Source organism: Salvelinus namaycush, chromosome 3, assembly GCF_016432855.1.
Source record: "Salvelinus namaycush isolate Seneca chromosome 3, SaNama_1.0, whole genome shotgun sequence".
In the NCBI taxonomy this organism is placed as follows: Eukaryota; Metazoa; Chordata; class Actinopteri; order Salmoniformes; family Salmonidae; genus Salvelinus; species Salvelinus namaycush.
Genome location: NC_052309.1, coordinates 58,687,873 through 58,704,436, shown reverse-complemented (window position 1 = coordinate 58,704,436; position 16,564 = coordinate 58,687,873). Strand labels below are relative to the sequence as shown.

Here is a 16,564-nt window from a genome sequence, read left to right as displayed (position 1 = left end):
GGAAGGATACCTGTGTCTTTGTAGTGACTGGGTGTATTGATACGCCATCCAAAATGTAATTAATAACTTCATCATGCTCAAAGGGATATTCAATGTATGTTTAGGTGCCCTTCTTTGTGAGGCATTGGAACACCTCCCTGGTCTTTGCGTTTGAATCTGTATTTGAAATTCAGTGCTCGACTCAGGAACCTTACAGATAATTGTATGTGTGCAGTACAGAGTCATTCAAAAATCATGTTAAACACTATTATATCACACATAGGGAGTCCATGTATGTATGCACATTTTTACTCCTGAATTTATTTATGGGTTGAAAACTTATTGACTCAAAACATTACAGCTTTAAAAAATGTTTTATTAATTTGTAAAAATGTCTAATAACATAATTCCACTTTGACATTACGAGGTATTGTGTGTAGGCCAGGGACACAAAATCTAAATTTAATCCATCTTAAATTCAGGCTGTAACACAACAAAATGTTCAAAAAGTCAAGGGGTGTGAATACTTTCTGAAGGCACTGTACTTTTCAATGTAGGTCTACTTTTATGACCGCCGATCATACCAACTCACTCTCTTCACAGACACTTAAAACACACACAGCCGCAAAAATATTTTGTATCATTCTGTAGTAGGCAGCTGTACTGTAGGTGATACGAGTGATATTGCTGCTTTGATGAAATATTTATTGAATGAATCACAACACATCTTCGTCACGGTTACTTACACAAGATAACATTGAGATTAAACTGCAAGATGTGAGATTCACAGTGAGTTAACTTTAAGATTGAATTTACACTGCAAGGAGAATCCTTGTACTGTAGGTTCTTTAATTGCATATCTGCTGCTGCTCTGTATGTACTGGACGGCCATGGATGTAGAATGCAATAGTGCTCTCTCTGAAACTTAGCAATAACCACTGACAGAGAGAGAAGAGAGAAAGGCGAACATAGGGCACATTTTTCTAATCTCATTAATTCATAGTGATTTATTGTGTTTTAATCTGAAGGCACACATTCACAGTTCGGTCAGTGTATTTATTTCATTCATTTTAGCAGTTTTAAAGATGTCGTCTGTAACATAACACCTCTTCGTTTTTGAAGAATATGTCATGAAGAAGCTGTGTACTGCTTTCTTACTGCATCATAATCCAAAAACACTCTTAAACCTCAGAGGAGAACCAACAGTGAAGAAGGAAGTTTGTAAACACTGAATGTGGTCGAACAGCCAACTGTGTCGCTTCAAATAAATTTGGATGAATGAATTTAAATGAATAAAATAATTCTCAATGAATTTCATTCCTTTATTGTTACAGGTATATCATAGACATTAAGGGTGGTTGTATGTGTGATAGGCTATGTACTGTACTCAAATGACTTTTAACCAGGATCTAAAATGTAACAAAATGTCCACTGTGCAACATGAACATCTATAGTACTGCTGTTAGAGGTGCCTAAAGTTGACATGTTCCAAATGGACTTGAGCTTCACTCTTACGAATCTTAACCACTGTCCTTGTTACTTCTTTGTACACCTTCAATTCAATCTGTAAACCCAGAAGTTCCGAACTGCAGCATCATTTAAAGGCAATGTTCCCACGTTAGCGGAGACTGCATTCACAGTAAACTGTGAACTGTATACTGTATACTGTATGTCGGCTCAATCGGAAATTACCTTTAAATGCGGCATAGGTTGGCCTTGCAATCAGATTGAATTCTGGTCCTAATTCAAAAAGTCAAATTAATAAAAAGATCACAAAAAAAGGTTGAAAATAAGTCAATCAACAGAGAAGAGAACGACAGACAAGATGGCCTCTGGTTTTCAGCGCACAAATAGGTTTAATATTTAATCCACACAGATAAAGAGATCAACATATGAGTAACATACTGAACAAGAAGGGGAGGGGCCTTGGACATGTCTGGAGAGTTACAGAATCGTCAATGACAGCTGTCACTCAAAACAGGGGACCATGCACAAACCTCACTGTCCAACTGTAAGTCTGGGAATCAGAGTAGAGTGGGCGGTTGGTGAATTAGTTACGGACCAAACAGCTCACAGTCGAGGATATGCCTGGCTCTCTCTCTCCTTCCACTATTTGGCACGGTTACTTTCCCCTTCGCCCTTACCCCTTTGGTGTTCACAGACCTGAGAAGACTAGATAGGTTTTTACAAAGGCCGAAACAGAACTGAGCCTCTTTTACCTGTCCATTTTCTCTACAGGGGAGTTTGGGTTTGATAGACAGTGCAGCCTGACTGACTGATCTACAAATCACCTTGCATCATAAATAACTACTCATTATTATTTGTAGATCAATCAGTCAGTCACAATTTACCCACAATGCATCACATATTTGATTCGCTCAAACACGGCCAATCTATGTCCATAAGGCTGTCTGGAAACTTGCTTCTAATGTGGAGCAATTAAAATCCCTGTTCATCCTCTGATGCCAAAAAAAGAGTTTCTCTTCACTCCACTACACCTGATTTACTGGCTCAGTTATTCCCCATGAATTTAACTACATCTGTATTCCAAATGGCACCCTATTCCCTATATAGTACACTACTTTTGACAAGGAACCATAGGGTTCTGGTCAAAAGTAGTGCATTATAAAGGGCATAGGGCGCCATTTTCCGAGGCATCCTGAGTCTGCACACCTCCTGATCAAACTTCACTGTATTTACAGGCCAATGCATTCAAGACTGATCTTGTTTTTTCCCAGTACATTCAACAACGTCTCCTCACCTTCTAACTAACAGCTGGCTGAGGTAAAATCACCCTGAACCAACCAATCAACTGTCAGTCTCTCTCTCTCTACATTCAACGCACCAATGAGCGGCTAGTGACCGTGTCACTCACTCCGACCAATAGCTACCTATCTCTGAATTCCTCTTGACCAATCAGCTGTCTCTGTTTCCAGCGTGGTTCAGTGAGCTGAAAGCTGATTGGAGGTGGGGGGTCTTAGTAAGTCCTACCATAAATAGTTTTGGGATTACTGGTTGGCAAAACTTGGGTAATTTCTGGAGAGGCGTTATATTATGCAGTAGTCTTTAATGTTCCTGTACTTGTGTTGTCGATAAGATGCAGGTGGGCGAAGCGAGAAAGGGTTGGGTTAGGGGTGAATGTAGGTATCAGGGGGTAGCTTGGGGGAAGATGCAGGCCATTACAAGTCAAAGGTCAAATACAGGAGAGATACAGATGTACTTCCAGGGGAAAGTACATCTGGGTGCCGTCTAAAATGGCACCCTATTCCCTATATAGTGCATTAGTTTTGTCCAGCGCAATATGGGTTTTTATCAAAAGTAATGCACCATATAGGGACTAGGGTACCATTTAAGACAGACTCCAGGCTTTAGGGAGTAGATACATGGTAGCGGAGGTAGTTAGGAGGCAGGGGTAGTTACAAGGCTCATGGTGGGGGGAGACAATTACATTGGTAGAAGCGGCAAGAAACAGGGCGAGGGAGGGAGGGGAAGGGGGTAGTCATAGTCAAGGTATTTAGAAAGTTACTGGACTGTGGGAGTGATACTTACAAGGCAATAGGTAGTTACAAGGTCTTTGGGGGAGATATCGATAGTTAAAAGGGGTGTAATAGTACGTACAGGGGCTGAGGGGTCATTTCCAAGCCTAGGGATAGTTACATCATGACCAGGGGTAGATACAGGGGCAGGGAAGAGCGGGGTGGGTAGGGTGGGTTAGTTTTAGGATGGGAGAAGTGGGTGATCATCTGGGTGCAAGAAGGGGGACAGGGAGATGCAAGGTGACCCTTGAGGGTGGGAGTGTCACTCGGGGACGTAGGACACCTGCCACACGATGATATGGCTCCGCTCGGCTTTGCATACGGCAGGCTTCATCTGCAGGGCGCCCCCCGACACCTCCCCTTCCTCTGTCTCGTCGTCCTCGCCATCACCTGACACACAGATGAAGTGAGAGAGTCAGTCAGCATGAAAAGACACACCCGGTGTCGGTCACCTTTGCACTGAAGTGTTTCTGCACATCCACACATATAAAAGCATTGGTATTGGGATTGGTATTTTTAATCCATAAAGTGAAATGAACAAGTGCACAACTAGGGCAGAAGGGTAGAGAATCTGGAGACAAGTAGAATTCGATTTGGAATTCAAAAGAGCGCCACATGGACTTGGGTGTATATGGCAGTGTGTGCGTGCATGCGTGAGTGAGTGATTTTCCTCACCGATGCGGAAGTCGATGTAGCCCTCCCCTCCACTCAGCACCAGGACGTTATGTACGCTCTGAGCCTCAGCCTCCGGCTGTGCCGAGGACCCCTGACCCTCTGACGGACTGTCCAGCACACTACCATTTAGGGTGGCCAACACGTTGCCTGACAGAAAAATATATATATAAACACACATATACAGTTGAAGTCGGAGGTTTACATACACCTTAGCCAAATACATTTTAACTCAGTTTTTCACAGTTCCTGACATTTAATCCAAGTAAAAATTCCCTGTCTTAGGTCAATTAGGATCACCACTTTATTTTAAGAATGTTAAATGTCAGAATAATAGTAGAGAGAATGATTTATTTCAGTTTTTATTTCTTTCATCACATTCCCAGTGAGTCAGAAGTTTACATACACTCAATTAGTATTTGGTAGCATTGCCTTTAAATGGTTTAACTTGAGTCAAACGTTTCAGGTAGCCTTCAACAAGCTTCCCACAATAAGTTGGGTGAATTTAAGCCCATTCCTCCTGACAGAGCTGGTGTAACTGAGTCTGGTTTGTAGGCCTCCTTGCTCGCACACGCTTTTTAAGTTCTGCCCACAAATTCTCTATAGGATTGAGGTCAGGGCTTTGTGATGGCAACTCCAATACCTTGACTTTGTTGTCCTTAAGCCATTTTGCCACAACTTTGGAAGTATGCTTGGGGTCATTGTCCATTTGGAAGACCCATTTGCGACCAAACTTTAACTTCCTGACTGATGTCTTCAGATGTTGATTCAATATATCCACATAATTTTCCTGCCTCATGATGATATCTATTTTGTGAAGTGCACCAATCCCTCCTGCAGCAAAGCACCCCCACAACATGTTGCTACCACCCCCTTGCTTCACGGTTGGGATGGTGTTCTTCGGCTTGCAAGCCTCCCCCTTTTTCCTCCAAACATAACAATGGTAATTATGGCCAAGCAGTTCTATTTTTGTCTCCATGTGCAGTTGCAAACCGTAGTCTGGCTTTTTTTATGCCGGTTTTGGAGCAGTGGCTTCTGCCTTGCTGAGCGGCCTTTCAGGTTATGTCGATATAGGACTCGTTGTACTGTGGATATAGATACTTTTGTATCTGTTTCCTCAAGCATCTTCACAAGGTAATTTGCTGTTGTTCTGGGATTGATTTGCACTTTTCGCACCAAAGTACGTTCATCTCTAGGAGACAGAACGCGTCTCCTTCCTGAGCGGTATGACGCCTACGTGGTCCTATGGTGTTTATACTTGCGTACTATTGTTTGTACAGACGAACGTGGTACCTTCAGGCGTTTGGAAATTGCTCCCAAGGATGAACCAGACTTGTGGAGGTCTCTTTTGACTTCTTTTGATTTCCCCATGATGTCAAGCAAAGAGGCACTGAGTTTGAAGGTAGGCCTTGAAATACATCCACGGGTACACCTCCAACTGACTCAAATTATGTCAATTAGCCTATAAGAAGCTTCTAAAGCCATCATTTTCTGGAATTTTCCAAGTTGTTTAAAGGCACAGTCAACTTAGTGTATGTAAACTTCTGATCCACTGGAATTGTGATACAGTGAATTATAAGTGAAATAATCTGTCTGTAAACAATTGTTGGAAAAATTACTTGTGTCATGCACAAAGTAGATGTCCTAACCGACTTGCCAAAACTATAGTTTGTTAACAAGAAATTTGTGGAGTGGTTGAAAAACAAGTTTTAATAACTCCAACCAAAGTGTATGTAAACTTCCGACTTCAACTGTATATATATATATTTTTAACAGGTAACGAGAAACAGATCAGTCAATCAATTGTATTTATAATGCCCTTTTTACATCAGCAGTTGTCACATAGTACTAAAGGATGTTACCAATAGATACCCACAAATTAAACACTGTAAACCACTTTTGCATTTTAGTGCCCAGTTGACAACCTGGTCCATCCTCACAGAGTATTGACAGTAGGTATAATACTTTTTTAGTTAGTCAATTACTCCACATTTGATGTAATGTGTTTAAGAGTATAATAAACTCTATTTCCTTTTATTGACTTTATAAAATCAAATTATGATTACTAACTGACCTGGCACAGAGACAAAGAACTTGACGGCATCTCTGTGTCCATGGAAACAGAGCTGAGCCTGGGCCATGGAGCAGTATGGGATGAAGCTGCCGCTGCTTTTCTCTGGGTTGTCGTCCGCATACACATGAATCACACCCCCGGCCACACCGCCGGATGACGTCGGAGACACCTTATTGGCTATCGGGATGAGAGTGGAGTCAATAGCCAATCAGAACATCTGACATCTGACAGACCAGCGAATAGGACAAGGACATTGATGCATGAGACCATCCAATCACAATAGCACACACAGAGCAGGCTTGCCAATAAGACCCATCAATTGGGCAGGCTACATCGTTACAGAGCATTTAAAATAGAAATGTGTAATATAGAACAAACATCCCTCTCAGTCATGCAGAATAGGAAACTGTGTCGGCTGGCTCTATACATAGCAATTCTCTGTACGTGGCAACCCACTGAATAAGCCTGTGGTCATCCACTTATGAATTTGCAAACGGTGAATAAGAAAAAAATCTGAATACTGAAATAGTAGCAATACTAAAACATGCCATCAACATGCAATAATGAAGAGACAAGGCATCCCCAAAACTCCATTACCTAATATATTGACTACGTCACTGAAATGATCCATATTCATCACACAAATAGCATACAAACATGACTCATACATATACATACATTAACGCCATACTCGACATACACTACCGTTGAAAAGTTTGCGGTCACTTAGAAATGTCCTTGTTTTTGAAAGAAAAGCAAATTTTTTGTCCATTAAAATAACATCAAATTGATCAGAAATACAGTGTAGACATTGTTAATGTTGTAAATGACTAGTGTAGCTGGAAACAGCAGATTTTTGGGGGAATATCTACATAGGCATACAGAGGCCCATTATCAGTAACCATCACTCCTGTGTTCCAATTGCACGTTGTGTTAGCTAATCCAAGTTTCTAATTTTAAAAGGCTAATTGATCATTAGAAAACCCTTTTGCAATTATGTTAGCACAGCTGAAAACTGCAGTTCTGATTAAAGAAGCAATACAACTGGCCTTCTTTAGACTAGTTGAGTATCTGAAGCATCAGCATTTGTAGGTTTGATTACAGGTTCAAAATGGCCAGAAACAAAGACCTTTCTTCTGAAACTCGTCAGTCTATTCTTGTTCTGAGAAATGAAGGCTATTCCATGCATGAAATTGCCAAGAAACTGAAGATCTCGTACAACGCTGTGTACTACTCCCTTCACAGAACAGCTCAAACTGCCTCTAACCAGAATAGAAAGACGAGTTGGAGGCCCCGGTGCACAACTGAGCAAGAGGACAAGTACATTAAGAGTGTCTAGTATGAGAAACAGACGCCTCACAAGTCCTCAACTGGCAGCTTCACTAAATAGTACCCACAAAACACCAGTCTTAACATCAACAGTGAAGAGGCGACTACGGGATGCTGGCCTTCTAGGCAGAGTTGCAAAGAAAAAGCCATATCTCAGACTGGCTAATAAAAAGAAAAGATTAAGATTGGCAAAAGAACACAGACACTGGACAGAGGAACTCTGCCTAGAAGGCCAGCATTCCGGAGTCGCCTCTTCGCTGTTGACATTGAGACTGGTGTTTTGCGGGTACTATTTAACTTCTTTGGGGACTTATGTTGACTGTACAATATGGTGGATATATTTGTGTCTTGATTGGGCTCTGAGCGCCGACTCAGATTATTGCATGGTTTGCTTTTTCCGTAAAGCTTTTTTGAAATCTGACAGCGGTTGCATTAAGGAGAAGTGCATCTAAAATTCCATGCCTAACAGTTGTATCTTTTAGCAATGTTTATTATGAGTATTCCTGTAAATTGATGTGGGTCTCTGCAAAATCAAAGGATGTTTTGGAACTTCGGAACGTAACGCGCCAATGTAAACTCAGATTTTTGGATATAAATATGAACTTTACCGAACAAAACATACATGTATTGTGTAACATGAAGTCCTATGAGTGTTATCTGATGAAGATCAAAGGTTAGTGATTCATTTTATCTCTATTTCTGCTTTTTGTGACTCCTCTCTTTGGCTGTAAAAATGGCTGTGTTCTGTGAATAGGCACTCACCTAACATAATCGTTTGGTTTGCTTTCGTCGTAAAGCCTTTTTGAAATCGGACACTGGCTGGATTTACAACAAGTGTATCTTTAAAATGGTGTAAAATACATGTATGTTTGAGGAATTTTAATTATGGGATTTCTGTTGTTTTGAATTTGGCGCCCTGCAGTTTCACTGGCTGTTGAAGAGGTGGGACGCTACTGTCTCACGTACCCTAGAGAGGTTAAGGAAGCTGCCAGTTGAGGACTTGTCAGGCGTCTGTTTCTCAAACTAGACACTCTAATGTACTTGTCCTCTTGCTCAGTTGTGCACCGGGGCCTCCCACTCCTCATTCTATTCTGGTTAGAGCCAGTTTGCGCGGTTCTGTGAAGGGAGTAATACACAGCGTTGTACGAGATCTTCAGTTTCTTGGCAATTTCTCGCATGGAATAGCCTTTATTTCTCAGAACAAGAATAGACTGACGTGTTTCAGGAGAAAGTTCTTTGTTTCTGGCCATTTTGAGCCTGTAATCGAACCCACAAGTGCTGATGCTCCAGATACTCAACTAGTCTAAAGGCCAGTTGTATTGCTTCTTTAATCCGAACAACAGTTTTCAGCTGTGCTAACATAATTGAAAAAGGGTTTTCTAATGATAAATTAGACTTTTAAAATGAGAAACTTGGATTAGCTAACACAACGTGCCATTGGAACACAGGAGTGATGGTTACTGATAATGGGCCTCTGTATGCCTATGTAGATATTCCCCCCAAAATCTGCTGTTTCCAGCTACACTAGTCATTTACAACATTAACAATGTCTACACTGTATTTCTGATCAATTTGATGTTATTTTAATGGACAATTTTTTTTTGCTTTTCTTTCAAAAAAGAAGGACATTTCTAAGTGACCCCAAACTTTTGAACGGTAGAGTATATGTGTGCCAATGCATTATATACAGTACTTTACAACACCTGAAGATAGCATGCAGAGTTACACGTGAACAAAAGTGATTTCCCTGAATCAGATCCAGACCACCAGACCACTGTTTCTGTCTCTGTTCCATTTCGGCCCCTAGCCCCTCGTCCCCTTTGTGGTTGACAGATCTGAAATGACTGGATAGGTGGCAGGCAGCCTTATGAACGAACATGTGCTTGTCCTGTTGGAGGGCTATCTAATCCTCTCAGATCTCTACAAGTGCTATATACTGTAATTTACTCCGGTCCAATCACTATATTACTCACACCTATCCAGTCTATCAGATATGTAAACATTAGGGTAATAAGGGTGCTTAGGACTGAAACTGAACCAGGCCTATGTTGGAGAGCGATAAAGGGGAGATGGAGGTAAGACAGGCAGGCAGATGTATGTGACATCATCCCTGTGGGACAGAGGGAGTACTAACTTACCCCTCAGACCTAGGAGCTGTCCCCGATGAAGTACTACCGCTAAGGGAGGGAAGGAGGGAGTAGAGGAGAGAGTGGACAAGAGTGACAATCAGGACAGGGAGGACAAGTACAGGGATACCAGCCATAAAATAGAGAGAAAGAAAGGGAGAAAGAAAAAGAAGAGAAGCCATTACGGAATAAGAGAAGACAGAAAAATGGACAGACCGATATACATTGAACAAAAATACAAAAGCAACATGTAAAGTGTTGGTCCCGTTTTACATGAGCTGAAATAAAAGATGGCAGAAATGTCTATATGCACAAATTTGTTGACATCCCTGTTAATGAGCATATCTCCTTTGCCAAGATAATCCATCCACCTGACAGGTGTGTCATATCAAGAAGCTAATTAAACAACATGATCATTACACAGGTGCACTTTGTGCTGGGGACAATAAACGCCCACTCTAAAATGAGCCGTTTTGTCACACAACATAATGCCACAGATGTATCAAGTTGAGGGAGTGTGCAATTGGCATGCTGACTGCAGGAATGTCCACCAGATCTGTTGCCAGACAATTGAATGTACATTTCTCTACCATAACCGCCAACGTCGTTTTAGAGAATTTGGCAGCACGTCCAACCTGCCTCACAACTGCAGACCACGTGTATGGCGTTGTGGGCGAGCCGTTTGCTGATGTCAACATTGTGAACAGAGTGCCCCATGGTGGCGGTGGGGTTATGGTATGGGTAGGCATAAGCTATAGACAAACACAATTGCATTCTATCAATGGAAATTTGAATGCACAGATATACCGTGACGAGATCCTGAGGCCCATTGTCGTGCCAGTCATCCGCCGACATCACCTCATGTTTCAGCATGATAACGCACGGCCCCATGTTGCAAGGATCTGCACACAATTCCTGGAAGCTGAAAATGTCCCAGTTCTTCCATGGCCTTGCATGCTCACCAGACGTGACCCATTTAGCATGTTTGGGATGCTCTGGATTGATGTGTACGACAGCGTGTTCCAGTTCCCGTCAATATCCAGCAAATTTGCAGTCATTGAAGAGGAGTGGGACAACATTCCACAGGCCACAAATCAACAGCCTGATCAGGAGATGTGTCGTGCTGCATGAGGCAAATGTTGGTCACACCAGATACTGATTGGTTTTCTGACCCACGCCCCTACTTTTTTTTAATGTATCTGTGACTAACAGATGCATTTCTGTATTCCCAGTCATGTGAAATCCATAGATTATGCCCTAATGAATTTATTTAAATTAAAAGATGTCCTTATATGAACTGTAACTCAGTAAAATCTTTGAAATTGTTGAATGTTGCATTTATATTTCTGTTCAGTATAAAAAGGGAAAGTAAAAGACAGAAGCAAACAAAAACACAGAATAATGGAATCAAAGAGGTGTATGTGTGCACCACTCAAACTCACTCTCTGTCAGTGGTATGGAGATGACCACACCATTCCCAGTCCCCACCCACAAGCGGTTTCCACCAATAAGAAGGGCTGTTATTCGCACAAAGGAGAAGCCCAGCTTGCCAGTACCTGTGAATCAGAGCGAGAGAAAAAAGAGAAAGAAGAGAGAAAGCGAGAAAGAGATAGAACACAGGTCAATCCATACATTGGATGCATCTCAATAGACTAAAAGTGGAGTCAAATAATATGGTGTCCTATCAATGAGTTGGCCGAAGCTTAGTCTGCTGGTCCCAGATCTGATCTGTCTGAGCTGTCTTGCCAACTCCTATAGTCATTGTGTTGATATAACAACAAACATACAAATTGGCCATACAACACAAACAGATCTTGGACCACCAGCCTAGCCAGAGCTGGATAGCATGGTTGCGGTCAATTCAATTTAAATTTAGTCAATTCAGGGAGTAAACTGTAATTCCAATTCCACATCTTTTTCTTAGAAAAAAACTGGAATTGGAATTTTAGTTTACTTTCTGAATTGACATGGAAATTGACCCCATTCCTGCTGTTTAGCTTAGGTTCTTCCTACCCAGCATCTTGCTGACGTAGGGTTCGATGTCGACATCCTGTAGGTGCTGGTGTGTGAGGGCGTGGTAGAGACGCAGCGTGGAGTCCAGACGGATTGACACCCACACCCCATCCCCGATCCACGCCAGCTGCCTCACCTGGCTCTCCCTGCGAGGGTGGGCGTCAAAGGACTTCTGACGTGGGAGAGGGGTTAGGGGGGTAAATTGGTTGATTGATTTACTTAGATTTATTTCAGAATATTATCAATGTGGAGCGACATCACATGAGCTCTCCCCGACCCAGCTCTATCTGCAACATAACTGCAGATAGACTCAAGACTATGTTAGCCCACTGAGCTAATGTCTTGACAATATGTCTGAGAGCTAGCGTGAGTCTTCAAGTCTCAAAAAAGGTTACTTTGCAACTTACTCTACTATACAAACAGTCCCTCCCCTCCTGTGACCAACCTCTATCTGCATGCTCTTGGGCTGGATGACATGGATCTTGTTCTTGTAGCCACACCACACTTTGTCATGGACCATGGCCATGCAGCGGATAGAGTGGTGTGGTCTACCCAGGTCCATCAGGTGGTAGTTAGAAAGGTCCCACTGCCCGTCTGGAGATAAAGAGATACACACACACAGGCACGCACACACACACGCACACACACACACACACACACACACACACACACACACACACACACACACACACACACACACACACACACACACACACACACACACACACACACACACACACACACACACACACACACACAAACAAATTATGTAAAGCTTTAAATCATGACTAGAAAAAGTAATGTTGCTCTCATGGAATGTCATTTTTTGAACACAACAGACAGTTAATGGTTAAGGCTCATAGGTGAGAGCTCAGAAGAATTAGGTAGGTTAGGGTTAAGTTTACGTTACCCTCGGATCTGTGGAAGATAGCCAGTGTCCCGTCTGCCAGAGCCACAAGCACACGACCCTTCACATGCCTGAAACAGAGACAGTCACGCTAATGTTACACAAAGCAACATGCACCCATTTACTACAACATAAATCAAGGACTGGTAAAAATGGCCATTCTAAAAGCAGACAGTGGTCAGTAGTGGGGGACTTACACTAGACTGAGCACAGAGTCCTTCAGTTTGATGGAGTGGAGACACTTCTTCCAGTTGGCCACTGCCGAATGGACATAAAGCCTGGAGAAGGGATGTAAAGCTTAGTTAGGACATAGACAGAGATAGGGTTTTATGGGTTAGGGTTATCGGTTATGGGTTGGGAGACATATGCAGGCAAAACTGGTTGCCCAAAAAAATCATGATGTTTTTTGTGACATTATGGTCAAGAGTTGTAAAAATATTTTTTTTGCACTTTTTTAGAAAACAACCGCCACTAGCTAGGCATTAAGTGATTAGTTACCCACCAGCCATTTTGTGCTCCCAGCCACATAGTGGGGGCGACGCTGGTTCCAGCTTTCGGGTCGTCGCTTCCATCCTCCGTCTCCTGGGGTGGGGAGTTAGACTCCTCTTTTGACTGGCCTGCACACCTGACAGGGGACACAAACAGAGAGTTGTCTTGAAGTCCACTATAGACTACCACAGTCCAACTACTGTAGCATGTTAGCAGTATTGTCTGCTGCAGAAATTTAAAGAGATGACTAAAGGATTTAAATAGTAGAAGTTAGACTAAGACTAAATCAAATCAAACTAAAGTGTATGTAAATACACTTTCAGTAAAAAAATGTAAACTCTGAACATTTTTCAAAGTTTCAATGACAACTTTTCAATAATGTACTGGCGATATTCTTTCTCTTTAAAACTACTAGCAATTCAAATCCGGTCAAATCGTGTGTCTTACCGGTCGTATTGGCCATCATCAACCACCGGAGGCTGGGGGTCTGTGAAGACGTGCTCCATGAAGGGCCCTGGAGGTCCCAATGTGTTGTCTGTCTCGCTGGCGGCCGGCTCAGCTACCTCTGTAGCCTCTGTGGCCTCCTCTGCTGACTGGGCCGGGTGCAGCTTCCCACTGAGTGGTGGAGCAGTAGGAGCTGAGGCGACAGGGACACAGGGTGAGACATTATACACTACTATAACTATACCAATTATACCTATTAACTAGAGATGGGCACTAATATGGAAAGTCAATAGCGATATTAGTTGAAATTTGTTTTATTTGCAATTGATATCATATCGGAATTTAAAAAACATGTGGAGGCCTATTAACTATACTTATAACTCTTCAACTGACTGAGCTGGGTGCAGCTTCCAATGAGAGGGGAAACTACTGGGGCTGGAGGGGGGGGGGGGGGGGGGGGGGGAGAGACATATCAGCACTTGCTGGGATATATACACTAACATATATAGCAGAGGTCCCCAACTAGATTCACCTGAAATCAGCCTCCCACTGAGAGGGAGAGCCACAGGGAGGAGGGACAAGAAGAAGAAGAAGAATTGTACCGCAATTAAAGCCTATATTTTTTCATTGCAAGCCTGATGATACATATACAGTGTAATGTACAGTGCCTTCAAAAAGTATTCACACCCCTTTGTTAAGGCAAGCCTAAATAAGTTCATGAGTGATTTGCTTAACAAGTCACACAATAAGTTGCATGGTCTCACTCTGTGTGCAATAATAGTGTTTAACATGGTCAAATTGAGCCCATGGGCCGCCAGTTGGGGAACCCTGCTGTACAGAATAAAAATGGCAAAACTTTCATCCTGTTTGCAACAAGGCACTAAAGTAATACTGCAAAAAATGTGGCAAAGTAATTAACTTTATGTTCAGAATACAAAGTGTTATATGTTTGGGGCAAATCCAATACATTACTGAATACTACTCTCCATAAACATGGAGAGCATCATGTTATGGATATGCTTGTAATCGTTAAAGGACTGGGAAGTTTTTCAGGTTGAAAAGAAACAGAATGGAGCTAAGCACAGGCAAAATCCTAGTTGAAAACCTGGTTCAGTCTGCTTTCCACCAGATACTGGGAGATTAATTCATCTTTCAGCAGGAAAATAACTTAAAACACAAGGCCAATCTACACTGGAGTTGCTTACCAAGAAGACAGTGAATGTTCCCGAGTGGCCTAGTTACAGTTTTGACAAAATATCTACATGAAAATCCATGGCAAGACCTGAAAATAGTTGTCTAGCAATGATCAAGAACCAATTAGACAGAGCTTTAAGAATTTTGAAAAGAATAATGGGCAAATGTTGCACAATCCAGGTGTGGAAAGCTCTTAGAAACTCATCCAGAAAGACTCATTTGTTATCGCTGCCAAAGCATCTTCTACAAAATGTTGACCCAGGGGTGTGAAAACGTATGTAAATGGGATATTTCTGTATTTTATTTTCAATAAATTTGCTAACATTAATAAAAACATGTTTTCACTTTCTCATTATGGGTTATTGTGTGTAGATGGGTGATAAAAACAATTATTTTATCCATTTTGGAATTCAGGATGTAACACAACAAAATGTGGAATAAGTCAAGTGGTATGAATACTTTCTGAAGGCACTATAGATAAATATCTGGGGTTCTCACCTTGCCCCCGGTCCAGTACGGGTGTGTCGGTGCGCGAGGAGCAGTTGCTGCGGACCACGCTACAGTTGGTGGCACAGCCCACCAGGGTGATGCCTGCTAGCATGCCCTCCACCCCGCCTGTCTCCTCACCACCACCCTCCCCAGAGTCCAGCATGATCTCACCCGCCGGGTAGTCACTCTCACTGGCCGCTGCAGACAGACACACAGAAAAGCACAAACAGACACACACATATGCAAACACAGAAACAAGCACACACACACACACACCCATACACATGCACACGCACACAGAGAAAAACAAACGTTAGAGGTGATTCTAGTTCAGTAGATGTGGAATTACAGTGAATTCGGAAAGTTCAGACCCTTTCCCTTTTTCTACATTTTGAAACGTTACAGCCTTATTTTAAAATGTTTGAAAAAACATTTTCCCTCAATCTACACACAATATCCAATAAAGACAAAGCGAAAACAGGTTTAGAAATGTTTGCAAATTTATTATATATTTTTTTAAACAGAAACACCTTAAGTTTTCAGACCCTTTGCTACGAGACTCAAAATTGAGCTCAGGTGCATACTTTTTCCATTGATCATCCTTGAGATGTTTTTACAACTTTATTGGAGTTAACCTGTGGTAAATTCAATTGATTGGAAATTTTTTGGAAATGCACACACCTGTCTATATAAGGTCCCACAGTTGACAGTGCATGTCAGAGCAAAAACCAAGCCATGAGGTCGAAGGAATTGTCCGTAGAGCTCCGAGACAGGATTGTGTCGAGGCACAGATCTGGGGAAGGGTACCAACAAATTTATGCACCATTGAAGTTCCCCATGACCTCCATCATTCTTAAATAGAAGATGTTTGGAACCACCAAGACCCTTCTTAGAGATGGTTCGCCTGGCCAAACTGAGCAATCGAGGGAGAAGGGCCTTGGTCAGGGAGGTGCCCAAGAACCCGATGGTCAATCTGACAGAGCTTCAGAGTTCGTCTGTGGAGATGGGAGAACCTTCCAGAAGGACATCCATCTCTGCAGCACTCTACCAATCAGGCCTTTATGGTAGAGTGGCCAGAAAGAAGCAACTCCTCAGTAAAAGGCACATGACAGTTTGGAGTTTGCCAAAAGGCACCTAAAAGAACTCTCAGACCATGAGAAACAAGATTATCTGGTCTGATGAAACCAAGATTTGTCCTGAATCCCGAGCGTCATGTCTGGAGGAAACCTGGCACCATCCCTACAGTGAAGCATGGTGGTGGAAGCATCATGCTGTGGAGATGTTTTTCAGCGGCAGGGACTGGGAGACTAGT

At 42.3% G+C, this 16,564-nt stretch overlaps 1 protein-coding gene across 2 annotated transcripts in view; it reads right to left on the bottom strand.

Annotated features, from left to right (window-relative positions):
* Positions 1 to 3,777: 3,777 nt before the first annotated feature.
* Positions 3,778 to 16,564, bottom strand: part of mapk8ip3 (mitogen-activated protein kinase 8 interacting protein 3) — a 99,049-nt gene continuing 86,262 nt past the window's right edge. For both annotated transcript variants that reach the window (XM_038989085.1, XM_038989086.1), the window contains 12 exons: positions 15,262 to 15,450; positions 13,573 to 13,762; positions 13,139 to 13,261; positions 12,834 to 12,914; positions 12,640 to 12,707; positions 12,175 to 12,323; positions 11,730 to 11,901; positions 11,159 to 11,272; positions 9,729 to 9,767; positions 6,262 to 6,438; positions 4,191 to 4,337; positions 3,778 to 3,905 (listed from right to left, as the gene is read on the bottom strand). In XM_038989085.1, the coding sequence (XP_038845013.1) occupies positions 3,778 to 3,905; positions 4,191 to 4,337; positions 6,262 to 6,438; positions 9,729 to 9,767; positions 11,159 to 11,272; positions 11,730 to 11,901; positions 12,175 to 12,323; positions 12,640 to 12,707; positions 12,834 to 12,914; positions 13,139 to 13,261; positions 13,573 to 13,762; positions 15,262 to 15,450 (1,577 nt within the window). The remainder of the gene's footprint in view (positions 3,906 to 4,190; positions 4,338 to 6,261; positions 6,439 to 9,728; positions 9,768 to 11,158; positions 11,273 to 11,729; positions 11,902 to 12,174; positions 12,324 to 12,639; positions 12,708 to 12,833; positions 12,915 to 13,138; positions 13,262 to 13,572; positions 13,763 to 15,261; positions 15,451 to 16,564) is intronic.